Source organism: Balearica regulorum, chromosome 4, assembly GCF_011004875.1.
Source record: "Balearica regulorum gibbericeps isolate bBalReg1 chromosome 4, bBalReg1.pri, whole genome shotgun sequence".
In the NCBI taxonomy this organism is placed as follows: Eukaryota; Metazoa; Chordata; class Aves; order Gruiformes; family Gruidae; genus Balearica; species Balearica regulorum.
In genome coordinates, this window is record NC_046187.1 from 57,587,995 (window position 1) to 57,613,690 (window position 25,696).

Below are 25,696 nucleotides of genomic sequence, written 5' to 3' on the forward strand. Positions count from 1 at the left end.
TCAATATAAATGTTCAACATTTAATTCATTTTGTTAATCAGTTCCAATATTCACTTGCTTAAATTATTTTCCACATTACAGTGGAAGACAAACCTGCAGTTAGAGTAGATATAACAATTATGTGAATATACAGATGGTGCTACTTCAATGATGATTACATGAAATTAAAAATAGGTTGCATCAACTTAAGTATGGTTTCTAGAACATGGTAAGTCAGATCTAACATTATTTCTTCTTAAACAGTTTGACTATCTAAAATAGAGGTTGTTTCATTAAGTTTCTAACGTGAAAGTTGCAGTTTGTTGCCATATTGCTTTTACAACCAGTGCAATGTTGCATTGTGAAATCCTGTGGTTTTTTCACCTATTCAGAATTTACCTCGAATCTGCCTGTAAAATTACTTAAGTACATCAACTCAGTACAATTAACATATGAAATAAATTTTTTGCAATTTTCTATTATACCAATGATATGACAACAATTATGATATTTTAAAATGTTATCTGCTCTAAACAGAGTTAATTTCAAGAAAAAGTAAAGCAAGATTCAACACTCCAAAACCTACCTGAAATTCCAGCCCATAGTTTTCCCTGCAGAATTCTCTCAGCTTAGGATACACATGTTCTCTTAGGGCGCTCCTTTCTGCTATTGTATCTGTGTAGGGGAAAAAGATGTTACTAATAATATTTGTATGAACTTTGTTCTTTTAGTCAGATTCTTTTATAGATTTATCATATAAAAGAGCCCTTAAAACACACCCCTCCCCTCCCCAATCAAAATCAAGTGCTGGGATTTAATCTCCAAACGGTATACTGCACTTTGTGATGTTTCACATACAGGTGTTTCTATGTAAATTTGTAATTCAGCAGTCAGAATTTCTTTATCTTTTTCTGTTTAGATTTCAAGAAGCTGAATTTTACTAATTTTAGTAATTAAAAACACCATGGAACAAAGAGATATACCAAAGATGAAATATATCTCTATACTTAGAAATAAATCAATAACATGAATTAATGATATTGTGTCAAACACTATCACTTTCTTCATCATCTTTAATCCGATAGTATTTTAAAAGGAAGAAAGTTGTTAATAGCTTTATGGTATCTTTTAGTCTAGGTGATTCCTGCTATCATACTAAATGTACAGTTCTGACATCATGTTATTCTCACCATGCAAAATGACATGTGTTTTGATAACAAAGTACAATATGGCAATGACATCAAAATTATTATTAAGTTCTGTGTGTCCAAGTTAATCTGAGTGCATTTAGATAAAACATATCACTCAAGAAACATACTGTCAAATTTGAAGTAAATTTGGTTAGGAATGAAATCTTGTATAGATAATAAATTTTATTATCTCTCCCAATAAAACTAAGATATGTGATGGATTTTGCTAGGTCTAGACTGTGACCAGCGTCGACTGAGTTAAGACACAGAGCGATGACACCACTGCTAAGTTATTTTCAAAAATAAACCAGTTGTAAACCAGTAGATCTGAGCACCACATGATGAAAAATAAACAGTGTTAACTTACGAATGATGGAGAACATCTACTGCAGTTAAAACAATATTTGTATAACTGCACTGAAACAAAACGATAGGTTAAAAGTGATTTAACAGTCCCCATATTGTAAACCAGAGATATGTATGCAAATGTAAGAATGTCCTGCTTATCAGAGCCACAGCTGATGATACATTTAAGTCAGAGGTCTGTTCATAGATTCATGGTCATAGATTTACAACATTTTTTATTCGGACAATTTTAGGAGACTGTGAAATCTGTAATTTAATTAATGACATCAAATTCTTAATATTCTTCTTAATATTTAAATATACCTTTGAAATATTACACAAATGTGTGGTATAATTACCATTTATCTTTATAAACAGAAAACAATCCAGAACACCTCCAGAGAATTATTTCTTGTGAAATCTGCATCAAGGTAAAAAGGCTATACCACAAAGCTCAGAAGTACAGCCATGAGCTTAATCCAGTTTACCTGAATAACCACAGTTCTTCCTTCACAAACTTTTGATGGGGAAAAAAGTCAAAGGCATAGTAGTTTTCATAAAACATCCTAAGTGCAACACTATTATGTATTTATGATTTCATGGTTTGAAATATACTATGCTAGTGTGTTCTGAAGACAAAGAACAGTCCAGAAGCATTAGTCAAGTCCTTGCTCCGTTGCAAGCTTTCTATTTGACTGTGGGCACGCCACTCAAGGTGAGATCCTAAAGCTGCAGCACACAGCTTTTATATATCCAATCTGAACACGGAAAATTAGACAGACCCGGCTCTGGGTTACATTCAGAGGAGTGTGGCCTCACTCCTTCTCCCTTCTCTTCCCTTGGGGGAAGTTATCACCCTCTTCTCCCTGGCACTGAAGAGGCTGCACCAGAAGTGCTGTGTCCAGCTCTGAGCACCCAAAATCTAGAGGAGGATGGGGAGGAAACTGGAGAGGCTACTGAGATGGTCAGGGGCCAAGAGCACATGGCCTACAAGGGGAGATTGAGGGATCTGGGCTTGTTTAGTCTTGCAAAGACTGTAAGGGGGACCTAACTGCAGTCTACAACCACTTCTAAGGCAGTTACATAGAGGATGGAGTCAAGCTCTTTGTGGCAGTGTCAGACAGTACAACAAAGGCAATGACAAAATATAACAGATTGGACAATTCTGGTTGGACATGAGGAGAAGCTCCTCTGTCCATGGAGCTCTTCAAGACTCAACTAGACATTTTCATGGTTGACCAAGTTACTGTTGGCAGCACTTCAAGAGAGAGGTGAGCCCAGATGACTTCCCGTCTCCCTTGCAACCAGCAGTGATCCTGTATCTCAGATAAACCTGCAGGTTTGGCTTAGTCATCCAGGCCACTCATACAGGGCCTGGGGAGGCTTTTGCTACTGCATGGGCCTGTGGGAACAAAACTGTACAGTAAAATAGCTGGTGCCGAGCACACAAAGTCCATGCCATGTGTATTTCAGGGGATTTCACTCTGGACTTGGCTTAACCCCCACAAACACTTCAGTGCATTAGATGAGATCCTGGAGTTATCTTCCTGTTTTTCATCCAAAAGGAACCCAGTTTAGGCACACCAAGACTGCTCTATGATGTGAGTTGAAGTATATTAGATGGTGATTATCAAGAGATTCACCTCAGAAATGTACTCCAGATCGGGATGAATACAGATGCATCCTACAAATATTTAGGAATGGAGTGCAAAACCCAATGTTCTCAGCTCAGAGCTGCCTGAGTAAGTACATAAGAATAAAGGGACAGATGAGCTGCTCCCTCCTTAGGAGCCACAGTCATTAATTTTCTCTCATACTTCAGTGCCTACGTCAACCTTTCCTTGCAGAATGTACTACACAGCTAACAAGGCTAATTAGCCTGAGGGTTGCACTGTGGTGATGCAGCAGTATTATTTTGGCTCCAAAGCAACTTTTCTCAGTGCTGGCTTGGAGTCACGGTACTGTATGGTGTTGCTGTACCTTGTGATAAAAGCTACCTGTGTACTTTGCTTCATTCAAAATACTTCATTTTTTTTTTACCTTCACAGTCAGTGATGCCCTTAGATCGGTCTTTGTCACAAGACTGTATATTCTATATTCTTTGCCTTAAACAGGTTAACTTTGGCCTACAAATATACCAAAACACAGAGCATCTCATCTTCATAATTGACAAGAATAAACTCTGTTGAAAACCAACTTACTACTCAGCTACTGAGCTAAAAAAAAAAAAAAAAAAAAAATAAAATTCTTGCCTCTCTAAACTGAAATGAATCATGACCACAGCTTTGATATTAAGGAAGCAACAATTCATAGGTACTGTCCGCAGTTACTTAGCTGATCTACGTGACAGCAGACAGAACAGTCTTACTAGGGAACTAAAATAGGCTAAGTTGCAGGAATAAAAAAAAATTAAATTATTGGAAAAGGATAGAAATTAAGACTAAACATGATTAAATGATAAATGGGAAACACATTGTCTGAGGTGTACAACAGATAAGACCATATTCTGCTGCTTTCCATTTGTGCCCATAGGACTCACCCCACCAGTTCTAGAACATGGTGCTGTTCCCTGCAGCGTAACTTGTAAGTGTCTTGTTCAGAAAATGAAACAACACACTGCAAGAGTAGTGCGACATTTCTAATACCTCGTAAATGAAATAGAAAGACATAAAACATTCCTTCAACTAGAACTGTGCTCTGAATAAGACACTCGGCATATCCATCCTGTACGTTTATTCCTACCTCCAAGTGTAATGGAATGTGCTTATCCAATTGGAATTTGAGTCTGGTGCTTATAATAATGAATTTTAAGAATTCCTGTATTTGTAATAAGTTGTGAAACTTTAAGGAAACAGAATTGCATACAGTTAAGATGAACTACAGCAATTAGTATGGATAGCAGATAAGCTGGTTTAATTAAATAAACTCTAACCTGATTTACAGTGACAGCATATCTGTGAAGCTGGCAGTTCCTAACAACAAAAATGTCACACAGGCAAATTCCACCTTCCAGGCTGCTGCTGCAGATGAGCAGATTAACTAAATGACATTCTTCTAGCAGCCAAAACCAGACAGTAGCTGTGAGATGAGCTTTATACACCTCCTAATGTTAATTCTCATACTCTGAAATCCAAATGATAGTCCACAATAAACTGTGGGAATTAAACTACATCTGCAAAAAACGTTAAGACAAGACTTAAAAAAGCCTCAACCCTAAATTCATCTCCAATATTTAAATTAAACCAAAACCCAACCCTGTCTTCAGCGAGATGGTGACTTGCTGAATGCACATCTTCCCTACAAGTGCTAACTCTTGCAGACGGTTGCCTCCTAAGCCAGTCCATAACCCCACCGTCCTGCCCACCCCTACACTTTGAACCACCTGAGAAAACCATCACAGCCCTGCCTCTCTCCGTGCATCCCCAGCGTAATGCTGAGGACTGAACTGAATTAGCCATGTATGCATTTATGGCCTTTCTGCCAAATAACAGGCAATCGCTGTTTAAACATGACTGTTTGTGTGAAGTGTGATTTCTGAAGGCTTGTAGCTCGGTCAAATCACTCTCAGTTTTCATAAGAGTACTCCAAGGTGCTGCTTCTCAGCATGAACTATTTCCATGCCAAAGTCTGACCTTCAAACACAAGCTGTTCTGCTATTAAAGTTGCTTATTTTATTTTTAATAGGGAAAGTACATTTTCCATTCTTGTGTTAGTAAACAGATGATGTGTATTTACAAACAGGTGCCAAACATGAATCTCTGGGATAAAGTCAGTCATGGAAAATAGCCTCGCGGAAGAAAATTTCAAAACACACATGCAAGTGAACAGAAAGAGTTAACGTGGAAGCCTGATGGAACTTGTCTGTTTTCAGGCACTGCTTATTCTGTCCTAAGACCACAGACCCCCCCCCCCCAGTTTCTCTTCTTGGTGGCAGTGATACTGGTCTGAGTTCAGCCACAGTGATGGGAGCAGCTGTTTCATGTGCATGGCCTGCAGTCACACAGTGATCTTATTCAGCTGAGGCTTGATGCAGCTGAATAAGAGGTTGCTCAGCTGCATCCTACTATTGTGTGTTGCACAGGGGGTGCCACTGTGGGGACAGTGAGCCCCACTGGACCACCCTCAAAGGAGCAACGCATTCAAGCTGACAGTCTGTTCACAGAAACGTAGCCCGTGAACAACCTTACCCAAGTATGACGCAAGCTAAGGCCCTCAAGCAGAGGAAAGTCCTAAGCAGGGAGGGTGTTTGTGCTGCCACAGTTTGACTGACAGAGGAACACGGTGTTACCCAGCTTGTGGGAGCCGGCAGCAAAACTGTTGACTGACATAACAGGTTGAGGCAGGCAGCTGAACCTGGAAGAAGCAAGGCAGAAAAAGAAGAAAAAAGCTGCCCTTGCAGCTGTTCAAGTCATCACGGAAATGAACGTCATATGGGGTCACAGAGCTGCCTGCAGGTTTCATCTCCAGCCTGTCACCCAGGAAAGAGCAGCTCCTTGTATCCACAGAAGAAACAATTTCTGCATCACCCCCCTGTGTTTGGTGTTCCTGTGCTTTGCAGTGGGTCAGGACAGGAGTTTGCTGGGGGTCTCAAACTCACCTCTTTCATAGCCTACTTCTCTGCTAGCTTAGTCTCCTGCACAAATGCACGCAGATATGTTTATTATCACATCATGTTGGAATCTTCTGTGCAACTACGGAGGTCTGAGGCCCTGGATGAGCAGAGAACATCTTCTAATCTAGTCCTGAATGCGTATCGATTAAGATACCTAGCTATTTGTTTCCTCTACGTATTCCAAATACTTAGATTTGCTGGATGTGTAGGACCGATTCTTGCCATAGGAATTCATTTTAATGCCTTGCAATATTAAAAAATGTGCGTATTTTATAACCATTGTCTAGTGACTGCGCTGAGAAATTCTGTACTTGAATTATCTAAGGATATGATGTAAATAAGGTTAAAAATTACTTTGCAGCAACACCAAGTAAGGAAGTGGCTGCCAAAACTCTTAATGCAAGTATGTTCTTGTCACACAGGCTATTCAACTGAATTATTCCTTTTAAACTGCCTTTTTTTACTAATAATGCACAATAGCATTGTATATTACCCCTTATACTAAAAGCTTTGAATACCAGTAGGTAACAAATGTCCCTAAATATTATGGAAACCTTGTCTCTGAAAATAATACCATAATAATAAGTCATTTGCATTTCTATAGTGCTTTTCATCTGAGAATCTCAGAGCACTTTGCAAGCAGCTACCATGTAGCTGGTAAGAGAGGGAAAAATTACTTGAGCTACCTAGTACCCTTGCCTTCCTAGAAAATTAACTCCATAGACTCTGCTGTCATTTCCTTCCCTTTGGGTTTCTGTGAGTAGACAGCATTAGAATGAGCATCCAAAGCTCCCCAAGACTCTTTTTAGGGAATAGGAACAGACTGGTCTGGGTCACTTCTTCCAGTGCCCTCCCCAAACACCACTGCCAACCTTCAGGTCTCCACTGGCTGTCTAAGGCGGCAAATGAGAAACTGGACAGACTGAAGGCCGTTCATTAATTAAGCTAAACCTCACAACTGACTGTAACCCTCCAAATAAATTCTGACTAGCAAAATACTGTAACGTTACTGTGATGTACCCAGCCTGATGGTGGGATGTGCAGAAAGTGTACGCAACTCTGCTGGACTTAGGAAGGAGTCCTGCAGCTCAGATGTTAGTGCTCTACCCATCAGGATATTGCACAACAACATCAGTGGCATCTCCCTCTCCTCAACCTTTTCAGTTCTTAAAAACAATAAATACAAAAGCAGGCTGAGCATTTGAGCCCAAAGGAATGGCTGCTTGGCATGAAAATCAGAAGAAATAACATAAAATAACATTAAAATAGTAAGTAATCCTGAAATATGTCTCTCAATTGTGAAGAAGTGACAGGATGTGACTACAAATTTGTGGTCTACACCAGAACATTTAAACAAACACATTTTCAAAACAAAAGACCTAACTGTCTGAGGCAGGACTCAAAATGTAGGGCATAATTATAAGCCTAAAACTTCTAGTTGCAGCAATTAGCTCTTCTTTTTTAGCCCAAAATTAAACAACAGTCGATGTAAAATGAGGTGCAGTTTTAAAACTTATTTCTCTGAAATTTTCCCTACCACCAGTTCAGTACGATGACAAATTTAAAACACCACATATAGAATATGTATTTATTATTTTTTAATTACAATGCTTAATAGCTGACCCCATTTCACAGTGACATCTTACTTCTAAAATACCCTGCATCTTGGCTGTTAATATGATTATCTAGTGCCACCTATTGGCTTAACAATAGCACCCAGCTGTCAATTTATATACATTAAAAAATGAGGCAACTAGTAAAATCAAAGGGGTCAAGGACATGTTAAAATACCCATGTTAAAATACAGAATTTTGGGGAAATATCAGTATGGAACTGGCATGACAGAAGGGAAAAGCAGTCCCTGTATCGAAATATCAAAAACCTTTTGATTATTCACACATGATTGTGTTCCCAATTTAAAACAAATGTTAGTTTCTGAGAGTTCTGAGTTTATTATGCGTACAATATGCTTACATGAAACAAATTTGGAATCTAATCCAAAAGTCGGTGAAGTTAATGGAAAGATCTGTTAATATCTCAACAGATCTTAAATGAAGTTCTACATTTGTGGCATGTATTGAAATCCAGTACCTTTTGATGCCTTACTGACTTCCACAGAGTTTGGATGAAATCCTTCAATCCATAAATAAATAAATAAAACCCCACTACATACTCATTAAATCTAGTGGGTATGGTATGAGTGAGGACTCTGAAGCAGAATTTTATCTGTCTCATAATACATCCTAATAACTAACCTCACATTACCCCTTGGGAACACAGCACCCTTACATGTAGATATTCTTAAAGAAAACAGAAGAGTTACGTTGACCTGGAATCCTTTCCCAATCCTGCAAATGGTGCCTAGATTGCAGGTTGGGTGCCTAGGTGTCCTTGCGTCCCTCAACTATCATTTGTGGCAAATACTGCAAATGCAAATGCCAATGCAGCAAGAGCTTTAGCGGCACCATGGGTTGAAGGCAGAATCCCTACAGGGGGAGAACTTTGCATTCCGCAAACTGCACAAGTGGAAGAATTCAACAAAATCTAATTCCTTCATTTAACAGAGCAAACTAGGAAAAGCTCTTGAAAACATGACAATTTACAAACAATTATTGTCATACAATTAAATGATGTGACAGGAGAAACTGAAGACACAGCACATTTAGAGACACCAAAATTAAGTCTGAAAATTATCTCTGCAGAACACCAAAGCTTATTACAGCTAAGCACTAGAAAACAGCAAAGCCTGCAAGGACAAGAATTTGCAACTGTAATCAAAATTAATGTGAAAGAGAAACTTCTGATGAAATCTAAAGACGACTTCTGAGTGAGCTGTGCAAAAATGCGTAACAGAAGACATAAAAAGGACCAGTGTGATAACAAAGATATGTGCAAAAATCCTACTAATTCATCAACTTGCACTTCAAAAAAATATGGAATTTCTTAGAAAGCAGGAAAAAAAGCTGTACAACAATGGTAAATGTTTTTTTTTCAATTAAGTTGTGTATACTGCAGTAGTATTACCATTTTTTTTCCTGACATCACTAGACCAAAGAGAAAACAATCAGGGTACATTACTAAAGCACTTGAGGTAATGAAGCAGTGCAATCAATAAAGCAACGGGATGTCACAGACATTTTGTCTCCTAAAACTGAACTGCAGATTCAAGTATTGGAAGCAAATGAAGTAGTATGTCATAGGCTTTGAGAAGGCACAAAGCAGAGGCAAGCCATGAAAAACCAAGCCAAATCAAGGCTCATAAAAGCACACACGAATTTCACAGTACAGGCCAGCACAGGCCCATTAAATACATCTTGTTCTGAAGAAATTCCAATAAACACTCGTATGTGACTTTACATCTGGCAGCGCTGCAATGCTATGGAAGAGCTCTGCAAGCACTGTTGGCTCTCCGGTAAAGTTGCCCTTCTCTTCTCTGACCTTTCTATTTAAGTTCTTTAGTCACAAAGTTCTAATCCAGGTTGTATTTTTTCTTAAGTTTGGTGGAACATGGCCATGGTTTGGGTCACTACAAAACTGCTGAAGTCAGTTGGGCCAGCTGGAAAATCATGACTGATAAAGGTAGCCTGCTGTATGGGCTTCGAGTGAAAGATGTTGTCATGGTTTAACCCCAACCAACAACTGAGCACCACACAGCTGCTTGCTCATTCCCTGCTTCCCCTGGGTGGCATGGGGGAGAGAATCGTAAAAGTGAGAAAACTCATGGGTTGAGATAAGAACAGTTTAATAATTGAACTATAATAACAACACCAATAACAATAATATAAATAAAGTATAATATATTATATAGTATAATATAGTACATATATAAAAGAATATAATATAATAAAAGAGGAAAATAAAAAAAGAGAGAAATACAACCCAAGAATGACAAGTAATGCAAATGAAAAGACAATTCCTCACCACCAACCAACCAATGCCCCATCTGTCCCCAAGCAGCAGCCCCCTGGCCAGCTTTTCTCCTAGTTTATATACTGAGCACGACGTCATATGGTATAGAATATCCCTTTGGCCAGTTGGGGTCAGCTGTCCTGGCTTTGCCCCCTCCCAGCTTCTTGTGCACCCCCAGCCTCCTCGCTGGCAGGGCAGTATGAGAAGCTGAAGAGTCCTTAGTGTAAACACTGCGTAGCAACAACTTCAGTGTGTTACCAACATTATTCTCATCCTAAATCCCAAACACAGCACTACACCAGCTATTAGGAAGAAAATTAACTCTATCCCAGCCGAAACCAGGACAGATGTGAAGACTTTTACACCAGAAGATGAAAAAGTCTTGAGCCTGACACTTGCGGGTATGCACAGACACCCACAGAAGTGAGAGGTGGTGCTTGCTATCAGCGCAGTATATCTGCATCAACAAAGTAAGAGTCATCTTTGCAACAGTCTTTTCTTCCCTTGATATTAGATGGAGAGGACTATTAAATAACATCACTGTACAGTCAGAATAGTTCTTGGCTGCTGTAGAAACAGATATCAAAGACGAAGAAATTAAATTACAATCTCAGCAAAGGAGAGCAGCTGCAAGAGGGCATTAAGCCCAGAACAATGAGATTACGTGAGGGAGGGATGCCAGAAACTCAACCACGCCTTGCCTAAATAAGAGAATCTCAGTTGGTTTCTTACAGGACTATTTCACATCCCGGCAGACAACTTCTACCACCCGCTTACAGGCAGCGCGGTACAACAGTTTTTAAAACTGAGAATTCCAGGTGGGGTCTGCGCTAAAAGTCATTGAGCATGACCAAGTAATTCACAGAACAGGCTCGTTTTTATGGATTATGTAACACCTGAGAGGAAACCAGTGACTGACATGTAAAGGAAGAGTGATTTATCTCACCTCCATTCTCCCTTACCCTTTCCAATTCTAATGATTCATCTAAGCATTGTTTTTAGTGAAGATTATATAATCCAGTTGAAAAGGCCAGTTTTTATAAATTTTCTAATGTAACTGTTTTTATAAGTAAGATATTTTTGTGATGACTTGATTTTACTGTATTTTTTTTCTTGCTCCAGATTTTATTAATTTCTTCTGCTTGCTAACCACATTTAGTTGATGATATATATTAAGGTAATAGTAAATTTGCAGTTTAACAATCTTGAGGAGTTGGTAATTGGAAAAAAGACAATACATGTTCTAGTCACTCCATTTGAGAAGCAGATGTTGTTGAAACAACTAAGTTCAATTTCCCACTAATACCTTTCACAAATGTGAAATAATAATAATAATAATTGAAGAACTTCCAGAACTGGCATTATCAATTTAATCAGTGACTGAACTACAGACTGTCTTCCAAATTAGTACTTTCAAATGACTTTAGGCATCTTCCCCAACTCTTTGGTCTTATTTTCACAATAATGATACCCAATGAGATACAGTTACCTCTAAAGGAGGACAAAGATTTTCTATGATGCTATACTCTCAACAGCAGTGTAGACTATGGCTGAAACAGTGGACTTCATTTCCATTTCTAGCACTGCCAGACCCTATCAGTCTTTCTCAGTGTCTGTGAAGGTATTTGTCCCTTGGCCACAGAAAAGATAAAAACATGTGCAAGTCCTCTTTTACCTTCCACACCTACATATGGTGAAACACAACCGATCATCTGGGGATCTCATTTCTTTTACTTGAAATGATTTTGAATTTACATAATGACTATGAGGAGCTGACTGTGGTATGAACACTGGAACAATACACCAGCAATGGAATTGCTCGATAGAATTATATAGTATTATACATGGTTGATTATAGAAAGTATAAAATAGAAAATTCATAATTAAAACAGGTGGCATGTAAGATCATTTGTATTTTTAGCTCCTAAAGAAAGGAGGAATATAAGATAATCTGCAGGTCTTCTACATGTCTTCTGTTTCTTTTGAAAAATATTTTTAACTCTTTGTCTGACATTAAACATCTGACAGAATGATATTAATCTCAAATATAATGAATATCCTACATGAGAATAAATCACCAGGTAAATTAGAGAAATCCTCCTCCCATTCATAAATAAACCACCCAAGGAAAAGCTGCTACATGAGCTGTTAGACACTTCATTAATGCCTCATTTGCAGGAAAGCTTCACCTGAAACAAGCAGGCCACTGCAGGACATACATCCATGGGAAAATAATCTTTATGGGAGTTTATTGCTTTATATTATCTATCTTTTGCATGGATGCATAGATCAGCTTCCTGATCTGGTAAAAGGATGAAGAAGCAGAAACTGGATTTGAGAAATTTCTGAATAATGACATTCGTTAGTGAAAGTTACTGAAACTCATTCTAAGCAAGGTTTTCAAGGAAACTACCTTTGGTAGTTCTTATTGACTAATTAGCTTATTTTGTGTCTGTATATGTTGCTGTAAGCACTACCGGTAATGCTATGGAAGACATAGAGCAGCAGTATACTGCACAGTCTGTTTTCCCGTGTATTTTCTTAACTGGTTTGGAATCAGTGGAGCTCTCATGAAGAGCTAGACAATCTTCTGTCAGGAATGGCACAGGTATGTTTGATCCTGCTTCAAGCAGGAGGACAGATCCAAAGGCCTCAAGAGGTCCCTTCCAGCCTCTTGGTCTGTGATTTGCACAACAAATAACCAAGGTTCCTCGGACCTCTGTTATGGCCACATATACCTGGTTTAATTAAACTCAATGATGGCACTCATTTTGCTCACCACAAGTTGCTTAATTCTTTATAATCCCGTGTTGTAAATGACTTGCATTTCAAAGTAAATCATCATACAAACTTTGCTAGTGTCTTGATTTACCAAATTAGGGACCACATAAAGAGGAACGCTTCTTGCTTCAACAGCATTGCATAAATCTGCATCACATTTAAATGTAATCTAATAAATATATAAGTAAATCAAGACCATTATCAAACGATAATATGATGTCATCATTTTCCTAACATTTACCAGTAACCACTCCTAAAAAGACGATCAACAGTTTCTGCTCACTAGTCTCAGTATCTGAGCTATCAAAAATATTATAGGGTGGAAAATGAAGGAGAAAGATGATAGGCATTTTCTTCAGAACAAATAACTTTGTCTTGCCAGAATAGTACAGACTATGCATCTAGCCACCAGCATTATTATCAAGTAAGAAAATATTTTTCCTCTGATCTCCTTTTCTAGAATTTGTGGGGCCTTTATTAAACAAGAGTAGGTATAAAAAAATAAAGAGATTAAGCATTTAATTTTAAGAAAAGCACTTATAAAGCAGCCACACATTATTTTTTTATGTTTGATTATGAAAGTACAGCAAGATCCTCTAGATGTGTCATGCTGGCATAGGTAGGTGCAGAAAACTCTCAGTAATAAAATAACCCTTAGATTAGAATGCTACATGACACACTGGCCTCCTTTAGATTAGACGCCATACTTTAGGCTCCTGAGATCATTGAACACTGTAATGCCCTTACTTACTTCTTAGTATGGCTCCATTTTAATAACCCCATGGAAATAAGGATATTCAGATAACTAGGCCTTCACAATTAACCTCTCTTTCCATATACAGATAGACAAAAATGGATCATCGCAAAGATGGTTTCGGATAGAATGACTCTTTTAAGTAACTGTACTCCACAGGTATTTCCACTTTTGTTTTTTGAGATCTCTTCTTTGGCTGAATATGCATGGTCTTGTTCATACAAAATCCCCGCTGAAGTTAGCAGGATTAGGCATTTCACTGCGCAATAATCTATCTCAAGACTTTGAAAGGTTGTTACAAGTACCAAGACTATTGACTAATTAGTAAGGCAACTAGACAAATTCATGGAAGCAAAAGACCTCATGGATTATTAAACACAAGGATATAATCTTTATCATTTTGCCCTTACTGTTTATTCTTGCGTCATGCATCTGAAACTGCCAGGGTCAGAGGAGGACTCAGTATGTCCAATCCTTGTGTATTTGCTTCTCATTTATCTTACATATAATAGCTGATGTGCATAACAAATATGGATAACCCCTCTCATCTAAAAGTATTAAACCCACATGGGTATTTGATGTTTAAAAGTAATCTTAATCTAACAAAATCCAGTCAGTGAGACCACTTGTGAATAAACATTGAGTGTAAACTCAAGCAGCATCAAGGCTTCTGTTACATATATTCTAAAGTGCCAACCATTTCTTCCAACGTTGCCTGGTCAGGCATCAATCTTGTACAACACAAATAAACAATACTAACTAACAGATAATATATATTGAAACCACTATGCTAAAAGGGGGTTTTTGGATGGTTTGCACAGGCCATTTATTTTGCCAATGGTTTTTAAATTTGAACTTCTATATGCTTCTGAATGTCCATTTTATACTTTTATGAAGTGCTGTAGCTTGTAAGAAATGCAAATGCTCTTTAATAATACAGACACATCAAAGGGTCTAGGCTTCAGAAATGCCTGCTAATAGCAAACACTACAGCTGGGGAGCTCTCTGAAACTAAGGCTGTCCAGATAGAGCTCTTTCTTAGTCATTAATTCTCATTTCTTCTTAATGTTTTGTAAAACGTTACTGATTAGAGACTCTAAATAATAATTTTACAAATAACATTGCTATGTATCATACACACACTATAGTAACTACATGTTTCAATACTTGATGCAAAAAGGGTAACAGAGAGCTGGAGGACAAAGCTGGAGATTTATAACGCATAGGTGACACTGCAAAGGTCTCACAAATTGCTAGTAGGGTGAAATGGACTCTATTAATAAACATTTTCAAGTGTTTAATCACACCAGAGAGGCATGTTACTATACTGAAGACTGCAGCTGTAGCACCCAAAGCAAACGCTAGGAGCAGGTTGTACAAGAATATTTTTTAGGCTCTGACAATCCAAAATCTGATCTGTTTCACTATTTGATTAGTCCCATTGACTGATACTTAGCAACAGCATGACTGGATTAAGTCCAGTGTGGTCCTGCTATTTGCCAGTCTTTCCAGCTTTGGGGACCAAGTGTATTTTGAACAGCCTGATAAATCTAGTCTGTAAAGAAGACTTTTTTCTCTAGATCCAGATTCTGTACAAGAAGACTGCAGTTGGTCAGGCATAAGGTCTGTCCAGCACAGCATCTTGTCTCTAACAGCGGGCATTAGCAAATTCTAATAGAGGGAGTTTAAGATCAGGTCAAAGATAGACACAGGTATGTAATTATGATGGTGATGGGGTGGCTTACAAGAGCTGCATGTGGTACATCTCCTCCTTGCCCAAAACAGCAGCAGGCACATGGTACTCTGGACTGACTCAGGGCTCCTTCCTCTTTTCCTTGCTAACCTCCTTGCTTTCAGCTACCAGCAATTTAGCCTACTCCCCTTTTGACTAAAGATTTTCGAAGTAAATAAAAGCCTCTCTCTGATTAATAAGAGTAGCATCAGGCCAGTAGAGTTACTTTTGGGTTGGACTGGCACAACCATGATTAAACTGAGTTCTCTAATTCTATCTATTATTATCCTCCTTTAATTAAAATTCCAGTAAGGGGATAAAGCAGTTGTCTTGAACAGCACTGCCTATATTAAAAACTGCCAGATTCCTCTGTATTCCATACACATGACTATCTATGACTACATTATATTTATATCTACCACCTTCAATACATTAAAACCTTAAATTACTGGTAGCGAATTATTACTAATGTGTTATTATTGCAGTCTGAAATGATATCTTATCACAAAATACTCTTTCAGCAGATGAAAATGCAAAGAAATTTCATTTGTTTCAGATGCAAAAAATTGCTGCTTAGGCACTGCCCTCATATCTTGAATTACAAGTTCAGTAACTCCTTGATCTAAAGTTTTCTTTCAGTAATAAAAATTTAAAAATTCTCCAAACAAAACTTAAAGTCTAATGTAGGATTTTCTCTTGTGTGTTTACACATCTGGGGATGCATGCATATGCCCACATAGTCATGTACATAAGTTTCTTAAGTGGAGTTATTTCGCTGCATAAGCTTAGAGTAGGATGCCAAGTTATGTACCCTTTGTACCACGCTGTTCTTATGTGGTCACAGAAATCCCACAACAGAATACACATGGTCTCCTTGAAATGCAGGCTTGGAAATCCTCATTATTTTGCTGCACAGCAGGCTGTTGCTCAGCTGAGAGGTCATCCCACTGCCCTCGATCAGGCAGGAAAGAAAGTCCCGTGTTGATGGAGGAAGGCACCGTAAGGCTGCCTGCACAGTGCTGCCTCTCCTTTCAAGCTGGTCTCATACCTTGCTGAGGGAACGATTCACAATAACGACTCGATTCAATACTGCTGCTGTCCATCATCTAACATATTATCTGAGAAACTAATATCACATGGAATTTGCACAATAGAAACTGCGAAGTGTACAGGGGCCGCAAGCTCCTCTTTGTCTGTCGTTGAAAGGATGACCATTTTGCACAAGAATGAGGCATGCTCCAGTGTCCTACACGCATCTTGACTTCTCTGTATTTCTAGTTTAATAAAAAGATGCATGCATATATATGTATGCATATATACATAAACTACAATATATTGAACCAGTCTAGCATGCAAATACATCTGAAGAAATAAAGCAATATTTGCAAAGCTGGAAGGGAAGAAAAGAAATTGTAGGTTCTGCTCTGTTTTAATATTATTTCCTCAATGCTAAGAAAAACAGTCATAGAACCTAAGCTGCCAGTGCGCACAACCCTGAATGATTACAATTTACTTGTGGATAAAATCTAAACCCCTCTGTAAAGCTTTCACTTTTACAATAGCATTTAACAAAACCTATGCTGCTCTTCAGTAATGCTAGAATTACAACTTTGAGTGATGCCCTTTGAACATAAATACCCAATTCTCACACGGGGTCCTAACGGCAAATTTGAAAATTGTCTATGATAGTGTGGCTTGAGTTTTATACATCCATTTATACAATTTTATACAGTTCATACTATTTTATATAATTTGCATAGATGTGTGCATGTGTGTATACACACTATAGACACATATACAAAAGTTGTAGAAAAATACAATTTTAATAATTTTTTTAAATTAGAAAAAGGAATGGTCATGTGGTTAAAAATTTTAAGTGCTGTTTTTTAAGTAAATAGGGTAAATACCTAATCCAAACTTTTGGAGCTGATAATTCCAGATGCTGCTTAGCACAAAGTGACTGGGTTTCAGGTAATTTTGTTTCTTTCTAAATATCAAGGAGAAAGAACAAAACCAACAACCTAAATAGCTCGCTGTTTTACTAAGAAAACCCAAACCCACACCTCTTGATGTTAGTCTTATTCCCAAATGTACATCCTACCTTTTGAGTACATCATGAATAAATTGAAAATTAAACAAAAGTTCTCAATGTTTCCACTTGCATATTTGGTACATTTAAAGCAAATCCTTAGTTCATTCCCCAGGCTGCATAAGCAAAGAACCCACAAAAAGAACAGGGGGACATGAACAACAGTTCCTTTTTTCATACAGTTTATCAACAGTTTGTCAAATTTATCTGTCTGGCAGAATAAACTTCAATCCAATTCAGTGTCCATCCTAGCCCAAAACAATCATTTCCTCTAACAAGAACAAAGCCTTGAGGATATGCTCAGCAAAAAATCATCTTGTACTGGTTCTGCTTGAGACCTACCAGCCCTGCCTTGCAAAAAAATTTAAAGCCTACCATGAGATCTGGTCATACAGCCTCACAGAGGGTCAGATCTTGCTTTCTGCAAATTGTTCTGTGGCCCAAGAGGGAAGAGAGAAAACTTCACATAGAGGCAGAAATACCGAAAATGGCATGGCAAGCTTCTTGCCAACCTAATGAACTGTAGGTATCTCTGACCTTTGGGCCTCCTGAAATAAGACGTATTTCACATCAAGGCCCATGCCAAACCCAAGTTCTTGAACCATGTTGCTCTCCCAAACTCTGAGACACTCAACTTTAAAACTATTGAACTTTTTTTTTTTTCCCCAAGTGTAGCTTGGCTTATAGCTCTTAAACACTACAGTGATGTGCGTCACGTAAAACCATAAATAAGTACAAAGTTAGGTAACCAGAACTAACACTTAGCATAAAGTAAGTCCTGGAGTTATTTGTCTCCACATCTCCGCAACACCTCCCTTGCAATTTCATACACTTGAACATCTGTGTTTTCCTTTAGCTAAGGAATAAATTCCACCCAGATTATATAAAATTGTCTTTATAAAAAGATCTTCATGCAATGTATCCAAGTAGGGACACTATATGGCATTTTGGGGCTGGCCAAAACAGCCCGTTGTTAACTACGCATTATTCTGGCTTTTGAGTATTTTTCCACATTAACATTTCCTCAATTATATTTTTCTTAAGGGAAACAACATTTCAGATAAAAATAATATAATACACCTGGAACATGCTAAAACCACAAAGTTATACCTTTCTGTTATCACATATGGTGATAACTTCATAATTAAAGCAAACATAATTCTTCATCGGTTATGAGTGACCCACCTCTCATGTTCAGTAGCACTAAACTACAAATGCACATAACTTTTTTTTTCTTTCACATGTACATCAACACGCATTAAAATACATGTAATTCCTGCAAAGCAGCCTGCAACAATAGATCCAAACAAAAACATTGGTAAGACCCATTTCTGCAATCATTATTTATAGGAATAATCCTTTTCTAGTCAGCAAAACTAAGCAGGTGAGAATGTTGCTTTATGTATCATGATAAAATACGTGAAATGGGCATCAAACATTTGTAGTTAGTAGAATTGAGTGTTTTTCAAATTAATACAACATTCTGGATGATGCATGGCAATGGAAATAAACTAACTTGGAAAATTGTATAGTAACTCAAGCAAACTGAAACTCATTCAATAATGTAAGACAAGGAAATCTCACTCAGGCAACCGATGGGGAAGTTCGAATGGTACAGGTTAGTTTTATACCGTGCTTGTACAACAGAGGCATTAAAGTGGTGGCAATATCAGTAGTATCTTCTATTAGAATAAGATCTTCATTTTACATTCCTACATGTATACATAGGATTTCATACTTAAGATTGTTAATCATGCCAAAACTAGTATTAGGTTTTTTATACATAGTTGGTTTTATAGTTTTAACGGAGGTGCTGCACAGAGGAGAGTGTGCAGCTGAAATAATGGATGGAAAAGGGAGCATCCTCACCATGTGAAGTGCTAAATGCAACCCTGTTTACACTTTGAGAGAAGACTGGCTAACACCACCTATGTCAGGACACACTCAGATGCTAAATAAAGGTATTATCCTCCTGTCTTCAATGGATCCACCTATGTGTAGGATTTGGCTTTATACATTTCCCTCTTCAGTGCATTCATTTGCCTCTGCTACATTACAGACGTGAAAGGCACCTTCACAACCAAAACTTAAAAGAGCTTAGAGTAAAAAGATTACTGATGTCTTAACTAATCGAAGCAAAAACTAGACCTTAAGTCAAACTAGCAAAGGGAAACTTCCCCACTTTCAGAAGAGCCAAGAGAATTTAAAATTATCAGAGCTTTGACTGTACATTCCAATTCACAGGATTTCATTTTCAAGACATATTTCTAACTCCAGTTAAAGCATCTGTTTCAACCAGGGCTTATAATATTGCCTTATACCACCATGTAATTTCTCACTCAAGTAATTTTCTGTTTGAAGTAGTGATGAGAATCATTGGAATGTTCTGAACCTATGTAGGGCTGATGTCACAGCTCCCTGTAACTGGACTGTATAGAAGTTTATACCTGTTGTATTTAGTATGAACTGCATGTTAATGGAATGAGTCTATACAGGCACTATTGAGTAGCAGAGAAACTGTCATTAACTGATGGCTGTTACAGTCCACAGATTTCTACATCAAACAGTAAAAGCACTTATTACAATCAGGTGAATATAACTTACTTTCCTTATCACTTTGAAGGAATAAAAATATCTTGAGAAAAACAATAAATTATTTAAAGCAAAATCTTCAGTCTCTCTTAGCCAAATACATATTTAAAATATGTCTGATTGCTTATATCTACTGAAATGAGAAGACTTATTTATATTCAAATAATAAAGCAACTTTAATGTTTTTAAAGATCCAATCATCTTCAGTGATATGAAGATTGATTAATTGATACCAACAATTTGACCAAGACAATATTGTAACTACTAGGGGAAAATACAGTTTCACTTACCTACAAAATTTCCTCTAGAAAACAAGAGACCGTAAAATAAAGCAATTTTGTTCCTATTACCCATGCTCACTGTCGCCACTTACTGTTCTTTTTAGGGATTTCTGTTTAAGAAATTTTACACATAATCGTTTTTCTAGTTGCATAATAAAAACATAATATATTTCAGTCATACTAAAGTAAGCTCGTAAAGAACAGACCAAGATCTGATACGCTGGAGTTCTCCAATATACACTTATCAAACTTCTATAATTCAAGAAAACTACTTTTAAGTTTGTACACTTTAAGTTGTAGATAAAATTTTCTTGTGACTGCTAGCAGGATTAATCCCTAAGCTTCTCTGGCACCAGAGATGTACAGAGCACAGCCAGGGGGTATCGCTTCTGCTTCTGGGAGTCTGGGGACCCACAGCCCCTTTCAGTAATGCTCAGCACCAAGAAGAACGGGTATAAACTGTACCGATATGCTGAAAATTAACAAGAAAGGCCTTAGCCATGCAAATATATGTTGTGGTTTGAGGCTTAAATATGCTAAATAGTTTACCAAGTTGAAAGAGTTTAACCTTTTTTCCAGAACTCTCGCATTGTGAACTCTTGTAGGTATTTTGCAAACAGCATTTTGAATTCCAAGTACTTTACTAGATGATACCTAAATCCCATTATAGGCTAGTTTTTCTTGTTTATTTATATATTCTTTTTATAAGGTCACATGCAGTTAGTAATACTTCTGTGTCAGTGATAGCACTGATAAATAGTCATGGTTGTTTCTCATCATTTAGAGTCCCTAAATATTCATAATCCAAATCTGTAAGCACTCTGAAATTTCTGCCCAACACTATCATTTCTGAAAGCAGGAGCAATGTTGCAGATAAAATTTTGGACATGAGAAGTGTTAATCATTGTGACCATGTGATCTGACAAAGAAGCTAATGTAAATAATCCTAAACCAACTCAATTATTTTTTTTTTTTTTTTTTTTTTAAGCTGGCATTGTCAAATAACAATGCAAGGGTAAAATCCTGCAAATGGATATATATGGCTTCAAACCCTAACTTTCAGAATGAGCTTAGTGTTTGTTTTTTTTTAATTTTAGCAAATATCTAGCTAACATACCAAGATATCCTAAATGCCATTCACATCAAATACGGAGGCATCAGTAGCTCCCCGGTTAAGGCGATGCTGGCAGAAATCCATTTCCAATGAATAACATATATTCTAAAAATCCACGCCAATTTTCTTTCAGAGCCAAATAAATATTTTTTTAATTATCGCTATTTCTGTATCTTTTCTTAGATTGCAACAATGAACTGCAAGCATCTTCATGCCCTCCTTAAAAAATTGCATCTTTTTAAGCAAACAGGGATGTCGGATGTGAAAGCTGAGAGTTTCCTTGTGTCGAGAGCAACTCAGAAGACCTGGAGGTGTGGGAATTCTTCAAGGCAGCACTGTGCCCACTTTTTAGCTTGTGAGCACTATTTCTCATCCTCATGCAAGTATTGGTGCCAAGATAATTTTCACTTCAAAATTCAAAGTATTTTGTCATTTCAGGCATGATTTTCAGCTCTCTGATGTTTGCATAAAAGGTGACAGTATTGTTGAATTAGAAGTGTTGGGGGGGAGGTGGTGGGTGGTGGTGTGAAAGAGAATTGTGAATACAGTGGGCTCGTTTTTACAGACAAGAAATGTTATAGGTGTGAACGCTTAATTTATTATTTCCGTGCTTCAAGTGGGAATGCTTCAGCAACTTAAATCTTATGAGTGGGAATGACACCTCCTGAATGCATGCAAATTCCTCGTACCAAAGGGTAATTTTAAAAATAGACTTTAGGTAGCAGGATGCCTAATTAGTTCAGATACCGAGTATGCGATCCCGACTTTTTAAAGCTAAAACTGCAGGTTTCAGTGCACCCTTCCTTAGAAGCAGAGTATGACCGGGATCAAAGGACCACATTTGCTGTAGCCTCAGCCGGCGGAGACCTGCTTTCGCTGTGCTATGAAATCAATCGGAAACTCTATTAACCAGCCTCCCCAGCAGAGCTCCACAAAACATCCCCCCCGGAAAAGCTTGCCCTTCGCTGGCAGGCAGCCCGTTTCCATGTCCCGAGCCCACCGTGCGCCCTGCTGCTCCGACACCGCAAAACAAACAGAGCCCCCGGTGCCTCTCAGGCGTGTCACTTACAGGCATAAAACTTCAGGAGCGGAGTATATCGGCGCCTCCAAACCCCCTCCGAGCTCGTACACCCACACCCGGCAAAGCGAGCCGCCCAGAGCGCTGCCACACGCCCGGCCACCCCACCCCGCGGCCGCCTCGCCTCGCCCCGCGCCCCACACCGCCCGCTCCGCCGCCCCACACGGCGCCCGGCGGGCGCGGAGCGGTCCCGCTCCCCGGTGCGCGCTGCTCCGGAGGCCCTCGGGGCCGGCTGCGGGCGGAGGGACGAGGAGCCGCTCTCGGCCACGCCGCGGACCCCCTGAGCGAGAGCGCCCGGCGCCGCCCGGGAGCAGCGGGAAGCGCCACGGCGGCGGCCGGGTCCGGGGAGCGGCGCGGGCGCTGCGGGCGGCAGGGGGAGCTGCGGGGCGGGCGGCGGGGCCCGGCGGGCCGCGGGTTACCTTCGGGGTTGGCGCTGATGAAGACGCGGACGCTCCTGCCGCTCGGCACCAGGTGGGACGGCAGCGCCGAGAGGTTACCGGAGAAAGCCGCCCGCCGCAGCGCCGCGTCCCGCGGGCAGGGCAGCCTGCCGCCCGCCCCGGCCGGCCACATCCCGCCGCGCTGCAGGGCGATCCTCGCAGGCGGGCGCCGGGCCCCGGCTCAGGGCAGCCCCCGGACCGCCGCGGCGGCAGCGGCGCTCGCCACCGGCTTGCCGGCAGCGGCCATGCGGACCCTCCCGCTGCCCGGGGCCGCCGCCTGCCTCCTCGGTGGCGGCGCGGCTGGGGCTGGAGCCGCCGCCCGGCTCCTGAGCGCGGGGGGCAGCGACGAGGCGAGGCGTCGGCCGCCCCGCGCGCTGCTCCCCAGCGGCGGCGAGCGGCAGGGAGGGCGCGGGAAGAAAGTTTGCGGTGGAGCGGGGCCGGGCGCGGCGCAGGCGGCGGGACGACGGCCCCGCAGCGGCAGCCTGCACCCCCTCCCCGCCCGCGGTCCCCGGCCGCAACGGAGAGCGGCGGGAGGCCGGGCGCCGGGAGAGCCGCTGCGCGGTCGGGCCGGCGAGTCTCTCGGGTTACCCCTCCGCCCGCGAGGGTTTGCGGTGTCCAAAGCAGGAACGTCTCCGGCAAGGCTGACGGCGCCTTCCCCTCCTCCGAGTTTGTCACAGCCCCGAGACCGGATTTTTATAGGAGAACTGCTGCCGGCTCATCCTTTGGGCTCTGAACTCTTCAGAGCCCTTCTTGTGTTTTGTTCTGTAATCGCCTGCACCGGAGTCCCACCTGCTCAGATACAAAAGAGATGCTCTTGCTGCTCTTTTCTTTCTTTCTTTTTTTTTTTTTTTAATCAGTTATTTATTTATCGGAATAAATGAAAAGCCCCGGTTTGAAGAATGAAAGAGGAAGGAAGCAGCGAGACCAGCAGCCGGCGGGATGCGGTCCCTTTGCAGCAGTCAGTGGCGGGGCATCCCGTCGGGCAGCGCCGATGAAATATTCAGGAGGGCGGCGGGGTCGGGCCGCGGCTCCGCCGTGCTCGGGGGTGGCGGGGCCGGTCCCTGCTGGAGGGTGGCGGCGTGGCGGCCCCAGCCCCAGCGGGCGGTGGGCCTTCGGCGAGCCGCAGAGTTTAGAAAGCGCCCGGGGAGGGGCGGGCAGGCAGGGACCTGGCAGCAAAGCGGAGGGGAGGGGCCGGGGGGGCAGGGAAGGGGTGGGCACGGGCCCTTAATTAGCCGGATGGTCTGTTGGCCGTGGGAATACCTTCTTGGGAGGAAGAGGCATGCTTCGGCAGAGGGGTTTGCAGGTGTTTCGAAGGCTTAAAAGGCTGGAGAGAAAAGTCTTTAACGCGGGTGGTATCTATATAGGCTATTGCATGTGCTGTATCTGATACAAAGCCGGTTTGTGTATTGATACGTATTAAATATATAACACACTATGTATAATGCATATAAAACAACCTTGCTGTGTATTTATACACAGTATTTAAGAGCTGAGGTCATCCTTCCCCCCCCCCCCGTCCTTTCGGTTCTTGCTCCCCCCCCCCCCGCCCCCCCGCGGTCCCTGCCGGAGGAGTTGCCTGCTGTGGCAGGCAGTGTCAGCAATAGGGGAGGCTGAGCTGGCTTTCAGGGGGGTAACACTACTAAAGTAGGCAAAAGCAAACTGCTCAGCTCTGCTTCAGAAACGAAGGTGACAGCCAGATGGGTTCCTTAAGTGTTGCTGAGCAGAATTATTTTTTTTAATCCTGATTTCTTAACGGAATAGGCTAATTTGCATCCCATGTGTCTTTGCATATGAGTAATTTTATTGCTGTTTGCTTGCTGTTGCTTTATTAGTTCTGCAGTTCTATAGTTTTGGGCTGATTTCAACCAAATGAAACAGAGGGGAAAATTTTAAGATATTAATTCTCAAAGAGATAACATTCCTGTAAGTTCTGTGAACATAGCTGGGCAGGGGAGAGTGCGCTCCTCTGCAAAGAGGAAAAAGGATGTATAAAATGCAGCATACATTTCAACCATTAATACTGAAATGTCAACGTTGGACAGAGAGGTTGTGCCACTGTGTTGGGAGCTGAATGCTGAGGAATTGGAAAAATCCATCTTTCAGTCAATCTATATTCCTGTAGGATTCAGTGATGTCCACTACAGAGCAAATCTCACTTGAAGCCTTTCATGGTAGACATGCATATTTCTCTTCTCTGTGGATTCTCTGATGCTCTGTTTAAGACAATCCTGAAGCTTTGGTATAATTCAGTTTAAAAATCTGACAGTCATGAAATGCAATTCCCTAGGAAATGAGGCTTCATATATGTCACTGCTTACAAAACTATTGGTCTTATCTGCACTTCACTTACCCTTTGTGTAGCCAATGTGCTTAGACGTGCCTTTTTCTGGCTTGTGTCATGAACAGGTAATTTCTTTGATACAGAGCTGAAAAGCAGCTCCTTGAGGCTGCAGACAGTTAATGAATGCATGAAGGAAATGATTTATAGTGCAGGCTGAATTATGTCTCACGTACTTTGCTGGGACTAACTCTCAGCTGGGCTATCGCCTTTGCTTCTCCAGCATAAACTACTAGGCACTTCTTAAATACGAATTTGCTTGTGGAAGCAGCTCCTGGTAAGGATGCAGAGACTCTCACTTCATATTGCTGCTGCCTTAGTGTTATCACCAATAAATTTCTCAGACAGCTTCTTTGGAAGATGAGGCTCATTGATCTACCCCTTTACCATGCCAGCCGTAATGCAGTGGTTTTTTTAAGACTCTTTTTGGCAGTCATCTTTACTAAGTTGAAAACTTGAGTAATT

At 40.5% G+C, this 25,696-nt stretch overlaps 1 protein-coding gene across 3 annotated transcripts in view; it reads right to left on the bottom strand.

Annotated features, from left to right (window-relative positions):
- Nucleotides 1–24,031, bottom strand: part of NWD2 (NACHT and WD repeat domain containing 2) — a 58,471-nt gene extending 34,440 nt beyond the window's left edge. For 2 of the 3 annotated variants that reach the window (XM_075752336.1, XM_075752335.1), the window contains exons 1-2: nt 22,876–24,031; nt 566–654 (exon numbers count right to left, since the gene is read on the bottom strand). In XM_075752336.1, the coding sequence (XP_075608451.1) occupies nt 566–654; nt 22,876–23,026 (240 nt within the window). In that variant the 5' untranslated portion in view covers nt 23,027–24,031. Of the gene's footprint in view, nt 1–565; nt 655–22,875 lie in introns of those variants that run through there. The other variant, XM_075752339.1, reaches the window with a different exon arrangement.
- Nucleotides 24,032–25,696: the final 1,665 nt, after the last annotated feature.